The sequence below is a fragment of the Dasypus novemcinctus genome, chromosome 1 (assembly GCF_030445035.2).
Source record: "Dasypus novemcinctus isolate mDasNov1 chromosome 1, mDasNov1.1.hap2, whole genome shotgun sequence".
In the NCBI taxonomy this organism is placed as follows: domain Eukaryota; kingdom Metazoa; phylum Chordata; class Mammalia; order Cingulata; family Dasypodidae; genus Dasypus; species Dasypus novemcinctus.
In genome coordinates, this window is record NC_080673.1 from 68,657,971 (window position 1) to 68,685,873 (window position 27,903).

At 36.8% G+C, this 27,903-nt stretch overlaps 1 protein-coding gene and 1 non-coding gene across 3 annotated transcripts in view; both read right to left on the reverse strand.

Moving 5' to 3' along the window:
• Positions 1 to 21,601, reverse strand: part of SLC25A31 (solute carrier family 25 member 31) — a 32,161-nt gene extending 10,560 nt beyond the window's left edge. For both annotated transcript variants that reach the window (XM_004466245.4, XM_058292768.2), the window contains exons 1-4: positions 21,267 to 21,601; positions 14,932 to 15,059; positions 3,266 to 3,383; positions 1,131 to 1,285 (exon numbers count right to left, since the gene is read on the reverse strand). In XM_004466245.4, the coding sequence (XP_004466302.1) occupies positions 1,131 to 1,285; positions 3,266 to 3,383; positions 14,932 to 15,059; positions 21,267 to 21,504 (639 nt within the window). In that variant the 5' untranslated portion in view covers positions 21,505 to 21,601. The remainder of the gene's footprint in view (positions 1 to 1,130; positions 1,286 to 3,265; positions 3,384 to 14,931; positions 15,060 to 21,266) is intronic.
• On the reverse strand, positions 14,293 to 14,399 carry LOC131279848 (U6 spliceosomal RNA). The gene has a single exon (XR_009187340.1). It is a non-coding gene; the product is annotated as a U6 spliceosomal RNA (small nuclear RNA).
• Positions 21,602 to 27,903: the final 6,302 nt, after the last annotated feature.

The window sequence follows — 27,903 nt, forward strand, 5'->3', positions numbered from 1 at the left end:
TGTGCCATAGGGGTGCCTCCTGCGTAGGAGTGCACCCCGTAATGAGAGTTGCTCACTGCGAAAGAAAGTGCAGCCTGCCCAGGAATGGCGCCGCACACACGGAGAGCTGATGCAACAAAAAGAAACACAGAACCCCGGTGCCGCTGATAAGGATAGAAGTGGTCACAGAAGAACATACAGCAAATGGACACACAGAGCAGACAACTGGGGGGGGGGGGGGGAGGGAAGAGAAATAAATAAAAAAATAAATCTTAACAAAAAAAAAAAAAGCAATATATCCAGACCACACTAAAAATGACATTCAATTACATTTATGCTAATGAGGGAGGGCAATGAGACTATATAAACCTATTGTCAATTTTTTCTTGTTTTTATCTTACTTATTAACATACAATACAGATAAAAATGTCATTGTTTCTTTCTGGAAGCTTTAAGACATAGCGATTCCAGCACAGGCTTTGCCTATCACTTAATTAGCAAATTATTTAACTCTTTTTAGGTTATTTATCTTTAAATCAGATATATTAAAGCCATCTCAGAACACTATAAGAATGTAAAGCACTTAAAAGTTTCTTAAAACTGGTAACAGCTCAAAAAAATTTAACCACTATTATAATCTTTCCTGACCCTTATATAAGTACTAATAAGATCTGAAATGCCGAGGCAAACTGCAAAATAACTTAGAGAATACAAAATCTAACAGTTTCCAATAGATAATTGAGTTATGACAACATTTATTTAAAGTACCTTTCATATTTCCCCAAATGACAAGTGTAAATTACTCTTTGCATGTAAAGAAATGATAATAAAGTTAATGTAAAATCAGAAAAATTGTTAGATGATGTCTTGCTACATGGCCAAAGATTTGATCATGTCTTCCATTTACAAAGTGATACATAGTGAATATTTCTGTGTGAAACCATAAAAACCTAATATTTGGAAACATGCTTTATATCTAAAGTCAGAACCTTAATAAATTTATAATTTAATTAGGTGAAGACAAAGTAATGATTAAACAGAATTCCATAGTGTCTCTATTTCATTAATTTACCTAATTTTAAAAGTAAACCTATCTTTTGAATGAAAATGAACCATTTATTTAATAAAGCAAGTTAAAACCACAAAATTACCTTGATTGTATCATAAGCTCCAAAATAAGAGGCTCGATACACAATAATGCCCTGAACTGAAACACCAAATCCTTGGTATAAACCAACAATTCCATCGGCTTTTACTATTTTGATAATACAGTCACCTAAACCTTTGAATTGTCGCTCTGCAGGACCTAAAATAAAACCATTTAACATTCATTAGCAACATTATATATCAGATAAACACTTTAATAAAAATAAAAAATTTTATAGATTTAAATATTTCTGAACTGCAAATGAGAAATTGACACACAAATCAAAATCCTCCCATTCATTTAAAGGTTATTAAGATTTCAAGTAGTACCTTAGAATAATTCAACGGAAAATATTACTCTCTTATGAAAAGATTCTGATTCATGCAATCTGACTTAAAATATTTCAATAAAATTCCCAGAAGTTACTAGTTGGGGTTCAGAAAATACTCAGGAATGAAAAACTCCAGAACTAGCTTCAGCTGGGAGGCAAAAAGTAAAACGCCAAACTAGTAATGTTAGGGTAAATATTTTTAGATGAAGAATCATATTTTTCTATTTTTTTCCCTTGACTTAGAATTCTTAGATAACATTTTAAACTCTTTTACATAGGATGTAGTCTTTCCAACAAAAACTAAATTCTCTTAACTTTGAGAGAAAAAAATAAAACTACAGAATTTAAAACATGATACATTGAATTATTTTCACTTTCTTAGTAATTCAAATATTTGGACTTCTAGTTAAATATGACAGATGGAATTTTTTTTATCTTTGCTCAAACTGCCCACCTCTTCTCATTTTCTCTGATCACTTACCTAAACTTGGTGCCGCTCTTTTCTCTTAAATTTGTTTTCAAAGCATTTATCACTAAATGACAGTATATTTTAGTCATTTGTTTATTTACCATGTTGTATTCTTTCCTAGACTGTAAGGTACACGGGCATGAATGAGCTCCATGTCTAATATGCTTTACAAATATTACACACACACATTCAATAATTGTTGAATGAATTGCTGCTACCTGAAGAAATCTTTATTAAAATGATAGTAAAGGAGAGCAGGTGTAGCTCAGTGGTAGAGACCTGTTTCCCACGTATGAGGTCCCAGGCTTAATCCCTGGTGCCTCCTTTAAAAAAAAAAAAGAGTAAAAGAATAATACAGGGTTAAAGCCACACAGAAAAAGAAGAGTACATCACAGAAAATGAAATTCTTAAATTTTTGCAAGATGTAAAAGGTAGAAGAGTGATAATTCACTTAGTAAAGCAGAGGATAATGAGACCTATTTTCTTGCAAAGGGGATATTGTTGAGAAAAAAGCCCCTTTGCTCCCAATAACGCCGGAGAGACTTAGAAATTAGACGAAATTCTACTCCTTGGGGTAAAAGCAGAGGAGCAGCTGGATACTCAAGTCCCATCATCAGACAACTGACTTACTCTACCATTCTCAGAACTGGACACCAGGCGTCAAACTGAATAAGGCCAATCTCCATAATTATATCAAACTATATCACTGTGAAATGTCAGACTTTCAGGGACAGACAGGAACACAAAAGAAAAAAAAAATGCCACAGAAAAATGCCTCAGGAGGAAGAAAGATCCAATTTCTTAAGAGTTACATGAGAAATTAGAAGCCAGAGTAATGCTTTCAAAATTATGAAGGAAAATGACTTTAAACTCAAATTTCTATACACTGCCAAACATTAAACAAGTAAGAATAAAACAGAGACATTTTCAGACATGCAAATCTCAATTTATCTCCTATCCACTTTCTCAGAAAGTTCACAAGGAACACACTCTATCAAAAGGAATCCCTAGGATCAGAACTATAAAACTAGAGAGCAGCTTTAGCTGAGAAAGGAGTTAAGTACATGGAGAGATCTATGAGTTGGCTCTCCAGGAAAAAATGGAACTAAGTTATAAATAGTCTCTGTGTTTGCCGTTTTCTTAGAACAATGTTGACTATCCCTGCTGTCTTATAAGAAAAAAAAAAGTAATTTACTTTAGGTCCTACGATTCTTCCATTTGGTTGAGAATAAAATATTTATTCTATCTACTAACAATGTTGTTCCAGCGTAACTACAATAAATAACACATGGTTCAAAACACAAAGAAGGTAGAGATGGTAATTCTAAAAACCCCTTACCTTTTCCAATGTCAACACCTAATCGAGTTCGGGCAAAATCTAGCGGATATACTACACATAAGGATGTTGCCCCAGCAGCTCCACCAGAAGCCAGGTTTGCCAAAAACCACCTCCAGAACTGAAACATATTAATTAAAAAGTAGTTATTAAACAACAGAATCTGACTGTTTAAAACAGCTGATAATTAAAAAAAATATATTTTATTTCCCCCTTTCCCCTCTTTCTCCCCCCACCCTGTTGTTTTTGCTGTCTGTATCCATTCGCTGTGTGATCTTCTGTATCTATTTCTCTTTTTGGACTTCTCTTCTTCTTTCGCCGGTAGGATTCATGGTGATTTGATCCTGGGGAAACCTCTGATGTGGAGAGAAGTTCCCTATTAACTTTACCATCTTGGTTCCTGGTTTCTGCTACACTTCATTCACCTTGACTCTCCTCTTTGTCTCTCTATTGTTGCGTCATCATCTTGCTCCGTGACTGCCATGTGGGCCCTGGCTTACCACATGGGCTCTGGCTTGCTGCACAGGAGCCCAGGGATTGAACCTGGGTCCTCCCATATGGTAGGCTGAAGCCCTATCACTTGAGCCACATCTGCTTCCCAAATTCTTATTTCTATAAAGGTTAAAAAACCGATTTACAAACTTCTTTCATAAAATAAACACCTACTATAATACACATTATTCTTTCTCTAAAAATGGATATTAGGGAATAATTTAAGAGGGAAGAAATGAAATCTGTAGCTTTATATAGATTTTAAAATTCAAGGATGTTATCAAATATTAAAACCCAACTTCCTTTTATCAAATATTTTCACTAATATACTTTGTTATATTTCTCAATGGATACTGAACAAACTTCAATAACCATATAGAGAAAAGTTTTTATATGTATACGGAGAGAAACCCAAAATACTTCTCTTCACGTCCATTTAGCCTTTGTTTCCCACCAGACAGTACTGTACGTGCTGACATAAACACTGAAATTCCAGGACACTTTAATGGCCTCCAGTAAAAGCAGGCAAAGTTAGCAAAAGAGGCCACAAAGGATAATCATCTCTTTAAACTACAAGAATTTTGTGTTTTGTTTTTAAAATGATTTATTTATTTATTTCCCTCCCCTTCCCGCCCACTCCGGTTGTCTGTTCTGTGTCTATTTGCTGCGTCTTCTTTGTCCACTTCTGTTGTCAGCGGCATGGGAATCTGTTTCTTTTTTTTTGGCTGCATCACTTTGTGTCAGCTCTCTGTGTGGGCGGCACCATTTTGAGGCAGGCTGCACTTTCTTTCACGCTGGGCAGCTCTCCTTATGGGGCGCACTCCTTGCGCGTGGGGCTCCCCTACGCGGTGGACACCCCTGCGTGGCAGGGCACTCCTTGGGCACATCAGCCCTGCGCATGGGCCAGCTGCACACGGGTCAAGGTGGACACCCCTGCATGGCAGGGCACTCCTTGGGCACATCAGCCCTGCGCATGGGCCAGCTGCACACGGGTCAGGGAGGCCCGGGGCTTGAACCGTGGACCTCCCATGTGGTAGATGGACACCCTAACCACAGGGCCAAGTCTGCCGCCTAGAATTTTGTGTTAATAATAGTGTTAGCTTTGACTGATATGTCAGGCATATATGTACATTTTAGTGGTACCCTTTCATAATACCCAAATTCATTCTGTGATTTTACTAGAATTAAGTTAGAACAGCTCAAAAATATATTTATGTTCAAATGCTGACATGAAAATTGGCAGAAATTAATTATATTACTTGAATGGCATGTGAGTTAGGCCTTTTTTGTTCATGTGGTTAAGGAAACATAAATCTTTTTGATAACATTTAAAATGTGCCCTGTCTCAGGTCTAGCAGGCTGCTTTTGAAAACCTAGGGGTTATGAGAGAATAAATTATATAAATTGGAGTTGTTATGGAAAACCCAAGTTACATGGTTACCATAACCATTAAATACAAAAAGTGTTCTGGACAAGCTCAGCTGCTTGCACTACTGCCTGGCTCTTGCTTTTAATAATAGTTTTCAGTCTCAGATAGCTTTGGAACTTTCCATTTTCTCCTGTTGTGGAATGCCCTTCCAATCTTTAAAAAAAAAAATTATTGCTTCATTCTCTAATTCAAATTCTACCTCTTCCACACACTCTTCTCTGATCTCCAATCCATTCTAAACTATATGTAATCATACCGTCTTCCCAAATCCTTCATCTCTGTCAAAGAATTAAAGGTGAATCACATGACCAATATGTAAAATACATCAACACGTTCCAGACTCTCATCTTTAATAGCATGTCAATTGCTTTCTTTCAATTTATAATTATTTGTGTAAATTTTACCTCCTGACTATATATATCCTGTGGTCATGATTTTTAAAATTTATAACAGCTTTAGTAGGACACCATCACATACAATTCACCATGTAAAATGTACAATTTGATGGATTTTAGTATATAATAGATTTGTGTAACCATCACCATACTTTTAGAGTATTTTTTATCACCACAATAAAAGAAAAACCCCATACCCATTAGTAGTTACTTCCCACCCTTTCCTGTCTACCCTATCTGCAAGGCCTAATAACCATTAATCTACTTTCTGTTTTCTATATATTTGCCTATTCTCTATATTAAATATAAATAGAAGGGGAATGGATGTAGCTCAAGTGGTTGAATGCCTGTGGCCCATATACGTGGTCCTGGGTTTGATCCCTAGTACCTCCTAAAAACAAACATTAAAATCCAACTCTCATTGGAGAGTAGCTGTAGTTCACTGGTTGAGTACCTGATTCCCAGGTATGAGGTCCTGAGTTCAATCCCCGGTGCCTCCTTAAAAAAAACAAAAAAAAACAAAAAACAAAAAACACACACACACACACATATATCCACACAACATTTTCTGACTGGCTTCTTTCCTGTAGCATAAATATTTCAATGTTCATCCATGTTGTATTACATATCAGTAGTTCATTCATTTTTATTACTGAGTAATACTTCATTATATGGACATACCATGTTTTATTTATCTACTCATTTGTTGATGGACATTTGGGTTATTTCAGTTTTTGGAGGCCAGGATTCTTAATTCATCCTCTTAATATCAGGGACCAATATACGAGGCCTTGCTCAGAATAACACATTCAATAATTAATTAAGTATACTGGAAATGCCAAATACTGTTCCTAGACTCCCAAGCTCCTTTTAAGTGAAAGTCATATATTCTACTATGTAAGCACCCATACTTCTTAATCATACAGTGGTATTAGATAAGGAGATTACATCTGACCCAAGGGTAGGCTATCCATAGACTAGCAGATAGGTGATCTGTATGTAAGCTGGTAGAAAAAGATAGGCTGAGCCAGAGTCTCTTTCTTGTGATTCTGACTTTAGAGAAACTTCATAAATGTAAAAATTATTAGATAACTTTTTTAGGTCTCAGACTACTTTGAGACTGTTGAAAGCTCTCCACCAAATAATCACACAAATAAAAACACACTCTGAGTGTGTGTAAGGTATTCTTAAAGCATCAGTGGATCCCAGGTTAAGAACTTCTGACTCAAGAAAGACCAGAAGGGACCACCAAGATACAAATACTGAAGTTACAAGGAATAGGAAAATATAGGTAAGTAAAAGAGGTGGGTAATAATGAGAAAACAGAGCAAACACAGCAAAAAAAAAAAAAAAAAAAAAAAAAAAGTACATTATGAGACAATAAGATAGAGAGAGATAAAGAGAAATCAGGTGACATGGAAAAGAAAGACTGTCACAGGAAGTGGATATGGCTCAAATGATAGAGCATCTGCCTACCATACAGAAGGTCCAGGGTTCGGCACCCAGGGTATCCTGGCCCATGTGGTGAGCTGGCCCTGTGCAGGGCTACCGTGTACAAGGAGCGCTGTGCCCCGTAGGGGTGCTCCCCGTGCATGGAGTGCATCCCACAAGGAGAGCTGCCCTGCATGAAAAAAAAAGTGCAGCTCACCCAGGAGTGGCACCGCACACATGGAGAGCTGATATAGCAAGATGATGCAACAAAGAGACACAGATTCCCAGTACTGCCTGACAAGAATGCAAGCCGACACAGAAGAACACACAGAGAATGGATATAGAGAGCAGACAAGGGGGAGGGTACAGAGAGAAGGTGAGAGAAATGAAATAAAAATAAGTCTTTTAAAAAAAAAAAAGGACTGTCAGTATAGTTTGATCCCTAGAGTTGTCATTGCTTCAATTTCCAGTGCTAGTGTACCATTATAACAAATTTCATTTTTCCTGAGGTAATCTGAGTCAATCTCTGCTTCTTATTTGCAAATACGATGAACCAAACTTGAAATGCAACACAAAGGTTTATAAAGTAGGGTTTAAGTTCTATTTCCTTTCCAGGTAAAAGAAAGAAGAGAGATAAATGACTTTTTAGGTGGAAGAACACATAATTTTTCATTCAAACCAGGGCACTTCTAATAATGAAAATGGAAGCTGTTCAAAAATGACACAGGCAGACACAACATGTATAAATGGTTAACCTACTGAATGAAGGAAGGGTGGAAGGAAAGGGGGAAAGGAAAGATCTGTCCATGTTGACTGATGGATGATCTTCCAAGTATCTGTGTAAATAATACTTTTCCCTCCACAATTAAGCTTGTGACCCAGGAGAAGTAGTAGTGGCAGTATGAAATTTTTATGAATCCCAAAAAGAGAACTAATCTAGTCCTGTGGGTGTGATAACATTTGATTGCATTAAATTTCGTTGAGGGCCCTTTTATTAGATTACTTAGTAAGACTGCTTTAGGCTTTTGATTGAGTCAGTGAGATGGGGACTCAGACTGAATCTCCACCCTCTTGTGGGTCTTATATAAACAGAAACACAGAGGGACAGAGGAAAGGGAAGCTGGCATATTTGATTCTGAAATGAGAAGGAGGACTTCAGGAAAATAGAAGCCCATTACAGGCTCAAAGAAGCTGGGTCCACAGAACAGCTCATAGAGGTGAGCCTGAAGGAGAAGCCATCTAGCTTTGCCATGTGCTGGGACAAGAGAATCAACAGCAGCTGACTTTGGTGAGAAAGCACCTCCCATGGTGCCCTGATCTGGACTTTTCACAGCCTTGGGACTGTAAGCTTTTACCCCAAATAAATCCCCTTTATAAAAACCAACCTGTTGGTGGCAGACTTGGCCCAGTGTTTAGGGCGTCCGTCTACCACATGGGAGGTCTGCAGTTCAAACCCTGGGCCTCCTTGACCCATGTTCAGCTGGCCCATGCACAGTGCTGATGTGTGCAAGGAGTGCCCTGCCATGCAGGGGTGTCCCCTGCGTAGGGAAGTCACATGGGCAAGGAGTGCGCCCCGTAAGGAGAGCCGCCCAGCGTGAAAGAAAGTGCAGCCTGCCCAGGAATGGTGCCGCACACACGGAGAGCTGACACAACAAGATGATGCAACAAAAAGAAACACAGATTCCCGTGCCGCTGACAACAGAAGTGGACAAAGAAGACGCAGCAAATAGACACAGAGAACAGACAACCGGGGTGGGGGGGTGGGGGAAGGGGAGAGAAATAAATAAATCTTTAAAAAAAAACAAACAAAAAAAACCCAACAACCTGTGATGATTAGGCTATTGTGACAACTCGGCCAGGTAACTGTGTCCAGTTGTTGGGTCAAGCAAGCACTGGGCTAACTGTAATACAAGGTCATTTATGGACCTTAGTCACCATTGCCTTTTCTGCAGTGGTAAATCATAGACAGCTGGTTATAATTACATCAATCAGGGAGATTAACATCAGCAATGAGTGAAGCTTAACCCAATCAGCTGAATCCCTTAAAAGGGAAAGTGATTCCAGCATTGAGAGAGAATTTCCCAGCTCATCTTTGGACAGCCAACATACCCCAGAACTTGTCAAGAACCTTCATTAGACTTTCACTGCAGTCCCTGGTTGTGGCCTGCCTGCAGAACCTGGACTTGTGCATCCCCACAGCTGCGTGAGAGACTCTTATAGAATCATATACTATTCCTCTGGCAAACTGAAACAGTGGTACAGCAATATAAATTAGTTTGTTATTATAAGTTAGTAATTTTAAGTCTAATGATATTTAAAAGGAGAGGGCATGGGGAAGAATCAGGAAGGGAAAGAGGCTGAATCTGAGGATGTGAGAAAGGATATGAGTTTGGACCTGGGAAAATTACATGGACAAGTGTTACAAATTCTAAGTCTCACTTTTCTTATCTGTATATTTGGGATAAAAATAACTACCTCAAAGATAGAGGTGAAAATTCAATATATGGTAGGCATGCACCTCTTCTGCCACAGTCATTTTAAAAAACTTTTTATTTTTAGATAATTGCAGATTCACATGCAATTTTAAGAATAACAGAGATCCTGTGAACCCTTCAACCCAATTTCCCTAATGGTTAACAACACTACAGGGAAGGGACATTGATAAAAACCTGCTGTATTTGGATTTCATCAGTTTTACATACACTTATCTGTGTATGCATTTAGTTCTATCAGTCAACAGTTCCACACCTGGCAATTTTCCATTTCTATAATCTATCATATGAAGACTGTTTTATGAATGGACTCAAACAGCACATATTCTATCCAAATGCTAAGCAAACTTAGCATCCAAAAATTGCTGCATGAATAAAAAGTTCATTCCTTTTTATTCTCGAGTATTCCATGGTGTGATGTATGACAGTTTAACTATTCATCTGTTGAAGGACATCTGAACTGTTTCCAGATTTTTCCTACAAAAAAAGCTGCCATCATTGTATACATTTGTTTTTGTGTGAACATATTCCAAAAGTGCAATTGCTGGACTGTACGGTAAGCACGTGTTTAGTGTGAAAGAAACTGCTGTTCTCTTCCAGAGTGGCAGTATCATTTTGCATTTCCACCAGCAATGTAAGAGTGATTCAATTTCTCTGCATTCTTGCAAATGTTTGGTTTTCACTATTTTTTATTTTAGCCATTTTGATAGGTGTGTAGTGGATTAATGCTTTTCAAACTCACATACTATATTTTTCTATCTTCCTTGCATCTTTTAAGAACGGGTAAGAAACTACACATACTTTTTTAGTTTTTTTTTTTTTTTATGGTTTTGGGGGGATGGGGAGGGAGAGATGAGAAAAAATTCTGATGTCCAAGGGCAGAAATAAAGAGATTAATATTTAAACTTAGTAAATAAATTTAAGTATTATACTATTAAGTATTACAGTACTATTAACTATTTAAGTATTACAATGTTATGATGGAATATCTTTACATTCCAAAAACAAAAACCATGTTCATTATAGGTATAGGTAAAATGTTTTTGATTGAGGATCTACTAATTTGGAACTTATTACAGATTTCTGGCAAGGATCATTGTAAACTTTTATAAAACTTTTATAGTTGTGGCATTTACACTGTTAGGAACAGATGTTAGTAACATAAATATTCTGATTAATTCAAAAGTTAATTGCTCCATTTGGCTTAGATGTATAGGAATGATCTTTTTGAGGAAGTGGAGTGTTAAGTTTGCAGTAAAGATTAACTCAGCAGGCCTGAACTGCCCAAACCCTAAGCATGCTGTAGCAGTTTGATATGGTTATGGATTTCAAAAATAGATATTGGATTATGTTTGTAATCTGGTCTGTACCTGGGCATGATTAAGTTATGATTAGGGCTTTGATTGGGCCACATCATCAGGGCACTGACTAATACAGAATTTGGTACCAAGGAGTTGGGGAAGTGCTTTTGCAATTATCAAAATGCTGGAACAGTTTTATAAATGGGTAAGGGGTATTTTTGGAGTAATTAAGAGATGCTTGGAAGAAAAGACCTACGGTACTTTGAAGAGACTGATGATAGCAATATGGATGCTAAAGAGACTTTTTATGATGCCTTAGAAATAAATGATGAAACTATTATTGGAAACTGGAGGAAAGGCAATCTGCATTTTAAAGTTGCAGAGAACTTAGCAAGATTAACTCCTGGTGTTTTATGGAAGGCAGAATCTGAAATTGGTGAGCCTGGGCATTTAGCTGAAGAAGTTTCCAAAGTAAACCTGGACATGTGGCTTAGCTTCTGCTTACATTTTATAGCAAAATGCTAGATGAGAGAGAGATACTGAGGACTGAACTGTCAGGCACAAAGAAAACAGAAACTAATCCTGGAAATTCCAAGTCTCTGGAAATCGAGCTCCCAAATGAAAGTGCCCCACTGGAGGACTTAACTCAACTTGGAACCTGTAAATCAAGATTGAAGATGCAGTTATCTTGGAAAGACTTGTGTAAAGTCTTACTGTCTGATGGCATGGACCCCTGCTTCTTGCATGCTAAACCAACAAGGTTTCAGAACTGGATGAACGAAATCACCATCAGCCTGGAATAAAAGGGACATGGAAAGGAGAGAATGAAGGACAAACAGCTTTAAGAGGAAAACCATGGAAGTTGAGACATGGAATTAAGACATCCCTTGTGCCAAGAGGGAACCCCACCCATGTTTACAGAGAGGGTGGAGCACATTCCCCAAGGATTATGGCAGTTAAGGTTGGCACCCCACAGGTCTGAGAGGGGTGGACCTGTCCCACATGGATTAGGGAAGGCCAGGTAGTCAACTCATTGATCTGAGAGGGTTGAGCCTACATGCCAAAGGTTAGGGAAGGCCAGGTTGTCAACTCTTTGCACTGAGAGGGTTGAGCCTGTCTGCCAAAGTTTAGGGGGAATGTTGTCTTCACATCACTGTACTAGGGGGGTTAAGACTCTAACCCAAAGATTGGGTAAGGTGTGGCAATCACCCCAATATTCTTGGAGGGAGAAGTCTGGAGCTTGGTCGACACCCAGCTGCTTGATGAGGCTGGAATCAAGAAACTGGCCATTGGGCAAGAATTTGTAAAGGGTGGTTTCCCAAAGGCTCCACGGAGAAGAAACTATCATCTTCAGAATGACTCTCAAACTGAAATTGAATGGAGTTTGCCCTGCAGGTTTACTGAACTGTAGAGAACCTGTGACTCATGTTTCCCTCCCAATTTCTCCTTACTGTAATGAAAATGTTTATCCTTTCTGTCCATTAGTGTATTGGAAACAGATATTGTTCTCTAAGTTTCAGAGGTCTACAGCAGATAGGACTTTGCCCCAAGACAAACTGCATTTCTTTAAATTGATTGTGATATGATTTAGTACTTGCATTGTTACTGATTAATGTTTTTTTTCAAATACTGTAATGCCTTTTTGGAATTCAGAGGGTGGAATGTAGCAGTTTGATCTGGTTATGAATTCCAAAAATAGATATTGGATTATGTTTGTAATCCGGTCTGTACCTAGGCATGATTAAGTTATGACTAGGGCTTTGATTGGGCGACATCATTAGGGATGAGTTCCTACCCCTTAGGTGGGTGGGGACTCACAGATAAAGGGCATGGCAAAGGACAGAGGTGAGGGTTTTTGATGTTGCAGTTTGATACTGAAGCCTTAAGCTGGAGCACTGAGAAGTAAGCACACAGAGGAAAAAGCAGCAAGCTCCAGGAAAAGAGGAAATCTGAGCACAGGAAGGAAGCCCTGGGAAGAGAGGAATGCGGAACCTAGAGAGAAGCAAGACCCTGGAAGAGAGGAACCTAGGAAGCCTGAACTCTTGCAGACATCAGCAGCCATCTTGCTACAACACGTGAAAATAGACTTTGGTTAGGGAAGTAAGTTATGCTTTACGGCCTGGTATCTGTAAGCTCCTACCCTGAATAAATACCCTTTATAAAAACCAATTTCTGGTACTTTGCATCAGTACCCCTTTGGCTGACTAATACACATCCCTAAGATCTTCAGGACTGTCCTTGCTCAGTTCCTGAGAGATAACGTCTGAATCTTTGGAATATTCTGCCTGGTAAGTATCTTTGTATACCTAAGGAAGTAGGCCTCACCAAATAGTTTATGGTAATATGTGACTTATGATAAATGCCTGTTTTTGTATACCTGCAGCTCTGGGACATACTGTTTAAGTTTGACTGCTTGTGGAGCTAGAGTCTAAGCAGCTAAGATAAGTCATGTGGGCCCTCCATGCCTATATGACTGACCACCCAATAAAAACTCTGTATATCAAGACTCAGCAGGTAAGCTTCCGTCGTTGGCAATACTTTGTACAAGTTGTCACACAAAGTTACTGGAAGAAATAAGTGCTGTCCATGTGACCCCACTGGGAGAGGACAACTGAAAGCTTACGCCTGGTTTCTCCTTGACTCCATACTATATGTCTTTCCTCTTTGCCAATTTTAATTTGTATAAACCATTACTGTATGTTTAACAGATTTTCTATTTTATGTGAGAGTCCCTCCAGCGAATCACCAAAATTGATGGTAGTCTTGGGGACCAATGATCCAGCGAGAAAGTTCTGAGTCAAGGAAAGTTCAAATTAATACAGTGATCAGCTGAAGACGACAGGAACATTTTACTGCATTTTTAACGATGGCACTTAAACACTAAAACATTTAAAGTGATAAACACTTTAAGTGTTATCTTATGTAAACTTCACAATAAAACTATGAAGTAGTTATTACTATGTTCAATTTTCAGGTAGTAAACTGGGGATTGGTGAAGCACAGTGACTTCTGGAAACTCAGAGAGTTAAATAAGCAGAATGCCAGGATTCAAATCCATATCTTCTAATTCCAAGCCTAAAGAATATTCTTAGTTATCTTTTTACCAACTACCACATATAAGACAAAGTATTCAATAAACATTTGTTAAAAAAAATACATCGTCGAAAAAAAGGGAATAAGGAGTACAAAGGGAAATAAAACTCAACTGCAACAAAGAACTGTTTCACAGACAGTTACTGCTAATACAGCTTGGAAGTTTTATTTGAGGAGAAGATGAGGCAAAAAAAAGGGGGTGAGGGGAATAGAGTTTGTAAAGGTGAGAGGGAGACTTGAGAGTAATATAGGTGGTATAGTTAGTATACATGGAGGTAGTAAAATAAACGGTGTTCAGGACAAATATATAGTTCACATAAGCTGGAAATTTTGAAATTGAGATTTTGTATTCAATGGGGAAAAAAGCACTTGCAATTAATTCTTTTTTTTTTTTTTTAAAAATATGGAACGCTTCACGAATTTGCGTGTCATCCTTGCGCAGGGGCCATGCTAATCTTCTCTGTATCGTTCCAATTTTAGTATATGTGCTGCCGAAGCGAGCACATTGCAATTAATTCTTGAAAAAAAAATCACTTTTGCAATGAAAAAAAATCATTTCCTAAAAATATGTTTTGTTTGATCTTTCTATTTAATGTATGCTAAATACATGCTGAGTCATAAGGAAGAAACAGAGTTTACTCCTTTAGAGAATAAATTAACCTTGATAGTAGGAAATACATTATCTTTTGACTGCCTTTTTGCTTAAGGAAAGCAGATAATATGTCGAATTTTCTCGTTCAGGAGAAGAAATGACTCTTAAGTTGTAAATTACACCAAATTTAATATTTATTCAGAAAGAAAGACTTGAGACAAAAGATACCCCAGTTATTAAAGTTGTATTAAGAGGCTTAGAGAAACTTTAAAAATTAATATAATTCTGTGTTTTTTCATATACAATTCCTATACAATAATACATACTATGTTAACAGTTAATATGTTCTGTTTTAATTATTTTTTTCTACCACTTGAGCTTCTCCTCCCCAGGACAAATCCAATTATTTTTTAGAAAATTTTAGATGCATGAAAACATAATTACCTGCTTTTCTTTATTGACTCCAGACATGAAAATTTGTTTGTATTTGTCCTTAAAAGCAAAGTTTAGAGCTTGCGTTGGAAAATACCGGATAACATTTGCCAAATTGCCACGCCAATAGCTGAAGAAACCTGTGAAAGAAACTTTACTAATTATAAATCAATATTGCATTATTAGTAAATAATTCCCATAGTTTTAACAAATCTAGCTATTTGAACTAATTCTAAAATTTGTGTGTCTCTATTGTAGAAAAAAGCAGTGTTGACTTCATTTCAATTTTGTTAATTTCCAATAAAAAGCCTTGAATACCTAAAAACCTATGGAAAGCATTATCACTTGAATTTAGGGCTGTTTACCGCAGAAAAACAGAATTCACTAGTACTAGTCAGAGAAACTAGTAAAGTCTCATTCCTAAACCACGATGTATCATTTACTATGATAATAAGGCTGTTAGAAGTGAGTATGCTGGAAAGAAGAAATATATCCAGTTACTGGTTTATAAATATACTCCTGAGAATAAGAAAGGGGTAAAAAGTCTAAAATACCCTTATCTTAATATTCTGGAACAATTATGAATGGGGGTTTCGAATTTAGCTTCAAAAGGGAACCACTCAAGGTAATCTCTAAAGGCCTAATGGAGAAACCAGAGGTAACTTTTGCTACCAATAATCTACCTACTTCAAAGGTCTGACCAACCCAAGTGCCTTCTAGATTCTCTGTAAGCACTCTAATAATTTAGAGCTGCCCTAGATTACAGTAGGCTAGCTTGCCAGTAGCCTTGTTCTCACTATATTTTGAAATCATCAATTGGTTTGACCCTGCTACTCTGAATAGGATACCTCTAGCCTTAGCTTGGAGAATACCAATCAGTCTCTTCATTTTGGCTATTAGACATAAGTGGTAAAGTTGGAATTCAAACCCAAGCAGTGTGACTTAACAATTTAGTCCCTTAACTACAATACTTTTCTGTAACTATTTTAATCACATGAATATTTTCTGTACTAAGAAAGATTAACTTTTTAAAAATTAAGTCTTAAACCTGAGAAATGTAAGTAAATTATAAAGGAATATTTCTTGCTAGTAATCCAGGGTCACACTGAATTACTGAGGGAGGCTGGTGAATCTAATTTTTGGAGGTATTTTCACTGATTTTTAAGTTGGTAGTTAATGAAAACATTTAAAACATAGTTAATCATTTTTATCTTCTCAGAGATCAGATCTCTAGATGAAAAAGAGTACAGGAAGTGAAATATGACTATGTAAATTATGTTGAAAATAAAATTTGATTTTCTTGACCACAGTTCATAGTAACACAACGACAGTTTCTTGAAGGATAAAGTTGATCTCTGAAGGAAAAATATTTTGGCAAGAGACTTGCCCTTCTTATCAAGTGGGATTCAAATAGAAATCTTACATGGAAGGAGAGAAACATCATTTGTTTAAAACAAACAGTTTAGAAATAGTTCTATATATCAGAAAGGTATTAAGAGTTATCATTTTACACATGACTCTAAGCCACTTGGAAATGATGTAGCTGGCTGAGTATATGACATCTAGGTTTTAAACTGTGAGCTATTAGATATAATTCTGTAATTATGATTATAGTATTGAATCACTATTTCACAAAATGAATGTCATATATAAAGGAATACAAAGGTTTGTAATTTTGGGAAGCGGACTTGGCCCAGTGGATAAGGCACCTGCCTACCACATGGGAGGTCCGTGGTTCAAACCCCGGGCCTCTTTGACCCGTGTGGAGCTGGCCCATGCACAGTGCTGATGTGCGCAAGGAGTGCCTGTGCCACGCAGAGGTGTCCCTGTGTAGGGGAGTCCCATGTGCAAGGAGTGCACCCCGTAAGGAGAGCCGTCCAGCGTGAATGAAAGTGCAGCCTGACCAAGAATGGCGCCGCACACACAGAGAGCTGACGCAGAAAGATGACGCAACAAAGAGAAACACAGATTCCCCTGCCGCTGACAACAATAGAAACAGACAAAGAACATACAGCAAATGGGCACAGAGAACAGACAACTGGGCAGAAGGGAAGAGAAATAAATAAAATAAATCTTAAAAAAAAAAAAAAGGTTTATAATTTTGAATTATGTATTAAATATAAATGGAAGGTTTTGATGAAAAAGTTATCTGGTAATTACCACAAGACCATAACAGAGTTCGAGATCTGTGACTAAAGGAGCCTGTTAGCTAAGAATGCGTTCCTTTTAGCAAAATTGCATTTGCATTAGGAAAAAAAAAAGTAAATTCTTACTTTAACAAGAATTTGTTAAACAAGAAACAAGAAAAACTGCCCATCTTAATGGGTTATATCTAAAAAAAAAAAAAAAATCTCACACACACAAAGTATTTCCTAGAATCCATGAACTTCTGGAAGCTATGGATCCCAGGTTAAGAATTATGTTCTAACTTCTTTTTCCATAGATCATACTAAACATTTTTGCTTATTCCCTTCTTTGGCTCTTACTGCTGGAACATGCTGCTAGAAACTCTAACCTTGCTGCTACAAGTATAAAGGGGAGGATTTCCAAAGTGGAACTCTGAATGCATTTCTTTCTCACTATTATTGGGGATCGTGTTTCAGGGTTTTATTTAATTATAGTTTAGGTACACAATGCACTATAGTTAAACTATTCTTTTAAAATAAATGACATAACTTTGCAATTCTTCTACCATATTACGCTTATTTGAAAGACAAACCCCAAATAGAAATTAAAGGAGAGATATAGATTCTTCATTTTAAAACCTTGCATTGGTTACCTACTACATAACCATACATATTCTACCTGCTGAAGACAGCAGTAGGAACAAAGGTCTTGATCTTACGGAGCTAACATTTTTGAAGGGTTTTGTCCAGAGAGATAGATAAGGAACAAATAAATGTCAGGTAGTTAAATGAACGAGGAAGAAAAAATACTATATGGAGACAGAGAATGATAAAGGGCTATTTTAGATAGGGTGATAAAGGAAAGCTTATATGATTATGTGACATAACAAAATCGAGCATTTATTTGAACAGGTGAATATAGTTTTCTAGGAAATTTTAAATATTTAAATAGTCTCGTCTTAGGTCCGATTAGATCATCCTTTCTATACTGCAATGTCTTGTGACCAGTGAAATAATTCTAGGTGTAAATGTTATTGACTACATCATTTTCTTGTGGTTCATTTGTTATTAGTAGTAGTATCCTCAATTTGGTTTTTATAAGAGAAACTTATAAATTTTTTTCCCATGCTTTGAGGGCTTAATTAAAGCTTGATAATACAATCTATAAATACATTTAATTGGGAAATAGTTTAAACTATGTTTGCTATATAATAATTAAGAAAGGGTGCCTTTATCATTCCCTCTAGTGTTAACTCCCACTCTTTTCTCAGGATATCTGTGTCCTTTATATGAGACTCACATAAGGCCCAAGCATAGGTGCCAATGCTGATCCATACATTAAATGTTTACTTTCCCAATTTAGATACAATAATTATAAATTATGCTTAATATTTTCATTCCATAACCCAAAGTACTGTCTTCAAGGTAGAACCTAAAAAACTTCACTGTTTTAGCCTTCAGAAAAACAATTTTGGAAAAATTCAAATTAAAGATAGCTGATGAACTCATGGTCAGGGACTCCTAAAAGAAAAAAAGGCGCTCTGGATGGCTCTTATAAATGAAGACTGCAAATGATCTTAATGGAAGGAAAGGTTCCTAAAAGAAACCCTTAAGGTAAAGGGACCTCACAGATAAGAACTTTAAGGACCTATGTTTACAATATACTAAATAAAACAGCCTTCATTAAAAATGTTTATGTATACATATTTTCCTTAGTGAAAAACGTAGGATTTATTTTAGCAGCGATTTTTTCCCCCTCTTCTGTATATTTTCTAATTTTCTATACTAAACACTTCATTATTTGTGTAATGAGTTTAAACAGTATTAAAAGTATATGCACAAAACTGGAAGGTCATAAATCTTCAAAGAGTAAATCTTTAAGATTAGTATTAGGCTAACTATAGAATGAGCCGAGAAAAGCTTATAAAAATACCAAGGACACTCAGACATTTAAAGCTATGTTCAGAGCAAGAATGAAAGTATCTACACTTAGGGTGGAGGGAAAGCAGAGATAGCATAGTGAAAGAGCATTTAGTTGTACCTTCGTAATTTATGTCTCAGACTCATTCCCTATTACCTAAAGAATGGAAAAGGTGTCAGTAAAATTAGAGAAATTATGAAAAATAAGGGAATCTTTGGAAAACTTGAGACAGGTATATGTCTTAACTTCCAAAAAAGGTAAAGAAGACAAATTCCAGAAAATATAATTTCAGAGTCTGATTGCCCAGTTAAGTTACAAAATGATCTGGAATGGTGATTCTCAACCCTATCAGACTCAAGTCCTCAACATAAATAAATATTTTACAATGTCCCCTTTACTACCCAGAAAAAAAATTCAAAGACAATTATCTCTCGCAACTCTTGAAGTCATTATAATGCCCTCACATATAAAAGTAATGAAAAGAATTTATAATAAGCTATATACTTTAAAAAAATTAAAATTTAAGATTGCATTCCTCTATCTTCATGGTACACAAAAATTTCTTTCGCGTATTTTTAAAAATGCCCCTAGAGGGCAATGTTATCCCTGTTGAGAATTATTGATCACTTAGCATAGGATATACCAGGATGCATTCCTAACAGCACCTTGTACATAAGAATAGGCAACACAAAAGTTCTGATTGTGTTGCTAGAACAAAGGAAAGTTCTGCTTGTGATAATCTTGTCTTAGAAGATAAGGAAAGCAGGGATTAGAATACTATTTACAATGATATCAGTTTACAAGAGCCTTCTTGAATATGTTTAGGTTTAAATATTGCAAAAAAAAAACCACCCCAAAACAACCTGCCCCATTTAAATAATAAAATAAATTAGCATTGGTCAGCACAATTTGACCATAAAAAGTGTTTTGACTCTTACATTTAACTTTACACAACAAAATTTATAAAGTATAAGAGCAAATAATAAAGAGGCCTCTACTTCTTTAAGAAGGCCTCAGAATATAAACCAAGGGAGAGGTTCCTTCTTTTCCTGTTAAAAAAACTTGCTGGAATTGGAAACTTGCTCTGATAAAGGGAATGGGAGTGGGTTGAAGTGGGCTACTCACTGTGAAAGATCTGAGCTCAGCTCCCAGATTGCCATTCTAAATTCACGATATAGATAATGCCTTAAAATTCTACCCCTAACCCCATAAACTCCATCCAACAGGTCAGGAAGAGTTGTAACCACATCCCTAGGAAGAGAGTGCTTCTTGTATGGGAGACTAACTTGCCCTAGGCCTATGAGAGGAAGAAAAAAGGGCACTGAAGTTCAAGTCACTTTATTTTTGTTCAGAATGCACAATGAATAGGCTATTTCCTTGTTAAAGCTCACACAGTTTCAAAAATTGAATCCAACCATATGGTGGATTTTTTATAAACTTTTCCTTCTAGCTAACGTAGAGGACATTTGCTACACGAGAGAATTTAATGATTCACAAAATACTTTCAGTATCTATTTCTTCAAATAATTTATACATTAATGGAAAAAATTCCACCAAGAACAAAATAAAATTTTAAATAAATCAGTTAACAGGGCAGTTCTAAGCCATATTGGAGACTGAGGCAAAAAGAAAAATCCTGTCTTTACATAAAATTTTGATATTTTTGTTCAGCATGGATTTTGCATCAATTTTGAATTTTAAAAATACTACACATAAATATTATTTATCTTGATCACTAAGTGTTCTGTTGCACCCTTAAATTTTGTACATTGGTCAGTGCCTCACCCACCTTACTAGAGTCAAACAAGCCCTGATCTTTAATAGTTCTCAAAAATAAGTAGAACCTCTTCTTACTGCATAGGTCCTCGAGTACTGGGAAGATCCAATGCTTTCATATTTGTATTTATCTTAGGAAAACACTCTTTCAACAGACTTTAACTACAGCACCTGTTATCAAACATCAGCGTGTCTAATGGCATCTCCCTCAATCCTGGCAGGTCAACCACTTTCCTTCTGAGCCAGGCACAGGTGCACAAAGGTGTTTTAAGTGCTGCTGCGGCAGAGTAAGTTTCCTTGTACCAGGACTGGTCACATGTAGGCCTTCTGTCCTGGGAAAGCAGAGTCCCTTAGACTAGTTAAGAAACTTAATTCTCAAACGTGAAAAAACACACGGCACTAAAAGACATGGCCTTGGTGCCAACAATACTCTTCCTGTGAACCCCCGCCCCCAATCCTCCATCCCTGGGAAGCTAGTGGGGAGCTGGGAGAGGTTGGCGCGGTGCCCACCCCTTCTTACGCACCCTGCTCGCGGGGTATCCGCACCAAACAGTCCACCATGCCTTTGTACTGTGCTTCCGGGCTTATCTGCTTGGACGATGCCTGCACCTGCAGCAGCAGCTTCACCCGCTCGATGGGCGCAACCGCGGTCTTGGATACCGCTGCTGCGACCCCGCCAGCCATCAAGTCCTTCGCAAAGGACTTGGGGTCAAACAGCTTTTCTGCCACTTTCTTCTCTGGCTTCTTCTTCGCAGGGTGCATAGTAAAAGGGGTCCAGATGAACGCGTGAAAGACGACCAAGATAAGGACTAAACCACTAATGCGTCGCACAGGCGGGAAAGCCGCGCTCTGAACTCTGGGAGACCAATGCGCAAGGGCAGAAGGGGAATGAGGAGCTGCGCAGGCGCCTCCAACGGCCTCCCGCCACCCGCTCACAGCACGTGACTTCCGACACGTGTCTCCTCGGCGCGTGCGTGCTCTGTCAGATCTCCGAGCGGTGGGTGTGGGGCCTTTTGCTCAGTGCTAGGAGTTCTGAGCGGGAAAATTGCAGGAAAGAACGCGAGAGAGTTCTGCACAAGGGAACTATACTAAGCAAAAGAAACAAGGACAGAATAATTGCATTACGCCAACAGCGTGAGACTATTTAGACTTAGTTTCCAGTATTACCCCTATACTCTCCCTTTGAAATATCTTTATTTCTTTCATTTAGCAAGTGTCGTTCGTCTGGTTAGTTTCTCGTCTGGCTTTGCTCATTACATCCACATAGCACAATTTAACATGTCCCTCATTCTGTTATATTTTATTTAAATTGGTAGTTCTGTCCACAGTAGTGATTCTCAACTCAGACTGCACATTGAAACGAGGGGGTGGGTAGGGTGGGGGCGGTATGGAGGGGGAAGTCGCGGTTTTAAAAAACTGTTTGGGCTTAGGCTCTAGGGTGTAGGCCCTGATCCACTTAAATCAATCTGTCAGCGAGGCCTGGCATCATTTTTATTTTATTTTTAAAAAGATTATTTATTTCTTTCCCCTCCCCGGCCCCAGGTGTCTGTTCTGTGTCCACTAGCTGTACATTCCTCCCGGTGCATTTCTGTCGTCAGCGACAGGGGAATCTGTGTTTCCCCCTGGGGCGTCATCCTGCTGTGTCAGCTCTCCAATGCGTGCTGTCCCTTCCTGGGCAGGCTGGACCCTCCTTCGTGCTGGGCGGCTCTCCTTCGGGGCGCACCCCTGGTGCGTGGGGCTCCCCCCTCGCTGGGGACACCCCTGCGTGGCAGGGCACTCCCTGGGGGCATCAGCGCTGTGTGGGGGCCAGCTCCACATGGGTCAAGGAGGCCCGGGGTTTGAACTGGGGACCCCCCCCATGCGGTAGATAGATGCCCCAACCACTGGGCCAAGTCCACTTCCAGTGGCATCAGTTTTAAATTCCCTAGGTAATTCAAGTGTGCAGGGTTGAGAATCAATGACCCATTCCAGACCCAGCAGTTCTCTTACTTTTTCCTCTCCTTCCCCTTTTCACTCCTAAAAATTAGTGAAGCTACAACGTTTCTATCTTAAACATCCATATTTTTGTATCAGAAATTAAGAGATTGAAATAAAGTATTAATTAAAATCACAAGCCCTTTACGTGAGAACATAAACAATTTTTAAATTAAAAATTATTTTTGAAAAAAAAATGTACTGAGAGGAGTGGCATTCTGTATTTTTGAAAATCTTTTTGACTTAAAAGACAGCTGGAGTTACATAACTGCTTTTGCATATAACCTAATGCTGTATCACAAGTCTGCAGCTTATCCAAAACTCCACTATACATTCATAAGGGGATGAGAGTGAAAAGGCAGATAACGTCTTTGCATCATTAAGAAAATAGTTATGACCTCACAGATTTCCTGAAAGCATCTTGGATTCACCTAGGGATCATCCCAGACTACACTTTGAGAACCCAGTTCAGAGACTCGTAAGATTCATGTTTGATTTATTTTGGCAAGAAAACTCTGTAGATGCATTACTATTCAGTACATATTTTGTGTTTGTCTATATTTTCTATCTAGCCTTTTTCATTTAATATATCCTGGAGATTCTTGTATAGTAGCACTTAATATATATCACTGAATCCTTTTAACAGCTTGTTTGCTGGTTTTTAATAAATGGAGACTTCAACTTATCTCATACTCTATAGGACCTACAGAACGTCAGCCTTGAAACATCTAAAAAAATGTAAATTTGTAGGTTGAGTTATTGGCATTTTTTGAAATTTGAGATTATAATTTTTTCCTTCTTAGGCATATTGTAGCACTTGTAAAACTTTTTGCTGCTTGTAAAAAAATCATTTAGGCCAGAAGTATTCCACACTCGGAATCTTGTTAATGGTTTTTTTTTTTTTTTGTTTCTTTTTAGGTACAAGGACCAGAGATTGAAACCTGGACCTGGTATGGGGGAAACCGGGGCTCAACCACTGAGCCACATCAGTTCCCCTGAGTTATTTTTTTTTTTTTGTTTGCTTGCTTGTTGTTTTGTTTTTATTAGGCACCGGAGACTGTACCCTCACATAACACAAGCTGTCAAGTCCTATTGCTTCCACATATTTTGTGCTACCTTCCTCTTCATAGTCATTTATTCAAATATTAATTTTTCAGTCTGAGTCTCTCCATTTTTTTCCCCCTTAGGAGACTGAACCCAGGACCTCATATGTGGCAAGCAGGTGCTTAGCCACTGAGCTACACCTACTCCCCATAAGTCCATTTTACAGCTGCTACCAGATTAATCTTTCTGAAGCTATTAATCATTATTTCTAAATGTAAAAAACTCAGTACATTGACTTAAAAATCTTTTGTAAAATCCTTTGCAAGTTCAAGAAATGATTTTTTTTTCCTGCAAAAATCTAAAAATGAAAGATTCAGTTAACTTTAAGGGATTTTGAAGTATTAACAAGAACTCAAGGGAGAACTATAAGAAGGGGAGGGGAGCAGGGAATTACTTAAGTCACACTCCAGGCAAAACTGAAATTTTCAGGGGCCAGTAGAAGTAAGAGAAACCATCTCTAGTCTTAAGGGGGAATGTAAATATTTTAGAGGATAGAAAAGTAGATGTCCTGATGCACCCCAGGACATTTTTCTCTTCCTTCCCTCTGTCTCCCATTTAAGCATATTTGACTCAGATAGTTGACAATGTTTATGGCATATCCATTTCTGATATAGAGCTCATTTCCAACATGTATTCATTTATAGAAGACAGGCAAAAATTAAAGTATCTACTTAGAAATGTAGCTTTTTAACTTTATTAAGAACTCTGAATCTACTCTTTTCATTAGATGGGAGCTGCAAATATTTATTTTAATCTGCATTGTATTTTATTTACTGATGTAGGGAAGAAAAATTTTCCCTATTTCTATGTGGATATTAAATGTAGTCTTAGGGCCTTTGCAGTGTTCACTCTCCTTGTCTTAGAATTCAGCATGTTTACTCACTCATTTCAGGTTTGTAGTCACCTTAATGAGTCTTTCCCTGGTTACCCTATCTAAAACACCATCCTACTTCCCATACTTCACATCTCATTTTTTCTTGTTTTAATATTTGTTTGTCTTACCATTCATAAAACATTTATTATTTATCTTTTTGAGTGTGTGTGGTCTGTCTTTCCCTCTGTAACATAAATTCTTTGAGGGCAGGGATTTAGAACTGTATCCTCAACACCCAGGACAGTGCTTGGCACAGAGTAGAAATTCAATAAATATTTGATAGATGAATGCACGAAAAGGAAACACAACTACAAACAAACCTCCAGAACGTCTTTATTAAAAATAATCAATATAGTATAAAAATATCTTCAAATATATAGAGTACAGAAATACAATCTGCCAAATTAAACTATTTCACACAGTTTGTTGTATAAAGTTTAAATAACATTTAACTTATTTAAAATATCCAGAGCAAATATGCTTGTTTTAAAAAGTGTTTAGTGATGAATGAATTTTCCAAACATCTTTCTAACATTTTATACAGTAGCAAGTATAATTCAGCTAGCTTCTTAGTTTTCAACCAACAGATATTTAATTTTATAAATAATAATGATAAATGGTGGTGGTAGTAGCACTTAACATTTTTATAGCACTTAAAATGTGCCCGTCACTATTTAGAAGGAACTCACATATATAACAACTAATGTTATTTACAATATTATTTTCAAGAATGTTCAAAGAAGAAGACAAACCTAGTAAATTAGTTTCATAGTTTTTCCCATTTGTATTAGAAATACAGAAAAAAACAGATATTGCAAATTTACTATCTTACCAGCATGCATTTATCATCAACAGTCCCTTGACACAGAGAAGAAACATTTCCTTGCTAGGTACAGTTCTTTAACTTCACCAAAAAAAAGATACACAAAGGAGAGAGAGGGAGATGGAAAGAGAGGGTAAAGTGTAATTTTTTGGGGTATGTTTTGGGGCTAAAATATAATAAAGCAAATACTTGATATTTTTAAAAAATGCTAGTTATATAGTCTTTCACATTAATAATAGCCTAAGGTGAAAAGGAACATTTGTTGGGTGCTAATAAAACCCAACTTAAGAATATTTCTATATCTGCTAAAGCATACCCCTGGGTATCTGCACTGTTACTTTGTCCCTCTTTATTTAATAAAGAGGCATATAGGCATATTATCCCATAATTAGATTGGCTTACTTTCAGATGTGACTCTGAACATACTTGGAAAAGCAGGAAGCTAAGCTTACTTAAAATGCCAACTTTAATATCCTGTTAGAGATGGAAATCAAGATGTTTAGTTTTCTTAAAAATGCAGTATTCTGCAACATGGACATTATAGTACACATCTGCAATCGAGTAAATGATTTTTCCTTTTATAAGAGCAGCAGTCTGCTTTGTTTTTTGATTTCAACTCATTTATTTGAGCAGTGGTTTTCTTACAGGAAAGAAGTCTGATACTAAATTTAAATTATAAGAAATAGTCTTTTATGATAAAATTACAAATCTTAGGTGAACAATAGCTACATTTATTAATAATTCATAAATAATTCCCAGTATTAAAAATAGCTCACTTTTTTTTGGGGAAATGTATCTGGAAAGTTAAGATATTTCATAAATTTTTAAAGTGCCTTAATATAATATATGTACACAAACAATCATAAGACAGAGTTAAGAGTCTAAATTTAACTCAATATTGAAATCGTAAGGGAAGGACAGTTTAAGCCATTTTTTACATTTCAAGAACTGAGGTTTCTTGCATTGATTCCAATGTCAGAATTAAGGCCCATAAGTTGCTAATGGACCGTTATTTTGCATTTAAATGCCTGGGTGAAAATCTTTTAAGCTGGCATGGATAACAGTGTTTCTTTTATGACCTAATGGTTCAAATGGTACACCCATTATGCTTTGCAATTAGTCCTGACTAAGTCAGAGAGCTCATATTTGAGGCAGCAAAAATGATTTTAGATGTGCTGGTATAACTTGTCTTCAAAAGCTTAAGTCCTTTGGAGTAATGAAAATGTTCTAAAATTAACTGAGGTGATGACAGCACAATTCTGTGAAGAAAATAAGAACCACTGGCTATACAATTTTAATGAATTGTATAAAATATGGGACTGCATAACATGGACTCCAGTGGTGGACGATGGACTGTGGTTAACAGAACGAATATGAGAACATTCTCTCGTAAACTATAACAAATATATAATACTATTATAGGGTGTTAATAATCAGGTGGGTTGGGGGAAAAATACAAAAATGTAAGATATGAGCTATAGTTAGTAGTAATATTTTGACAATGCTATTTCATAGTTTGTAACAAATGTTTCACAACAATACAAGGTGTTGTTGGGGTGATGTATGGGAGCCCTGTATGACGTTATGCATGTTTGTTTTGTAAGTTCACAACTTTTACTATATGCTTATTCTTTATGTATGTTCATGTATGAATGATATACTTTAAAAAAATTTTATAAAAATGAATTTAAAAAAGCTTAAATCCTGAAGAAGGAAAAAAACCCAGGATCATAGTTCTCTGGGAGCATCTGATCCTCCACGAGGAGTTAATAGGTTATGTTAATTAAAAATGCAGTATTTATTATGTTCTTCCTATCTTTCAATCCCCCAAATTTTCACAGTCAAAGGAAATTCTCATCCCGTTTTCTTGCCCTTCTAAGGGCCAAGTAAACTATGATCATTAAAATATCCCCCTATGGGAAAACCCAATACATAGTCACCTATATTTGTAAGATAAAAATTAGGATTTACAAAATAAGTCACTATAGGATTTCTTTTGTCAGCCTTTTCTATGTTTTTAACATGATTTGGTTTTTTAAAAAAATTTACATACAACTTTCCTAGAATTAACTAACTGTATAAAATGTGTATATACCTGAAGGTATTTCAACAAAAAGAGAAACAATGAAAGTTCATGGACAAATAGCGTAAAAAATACATCTTCATCAAAATAGAACTTACCTAAAAGAGTAAAGGAAATCAAATAAATTTAAAAAACATTTAATTTTTATCCCTCCTTTCCTTCCCCATATTGAGGTATCTACTGAAATACGTAAATTAAGAAAGAGTATTTGATCTGGTAAATAATCAGTACTTGGACATTATACATTTAGGTGCTATCAATAGGTAAGAGGGGGAAAAGGCACATTTTACCTAGAAAGGGCTT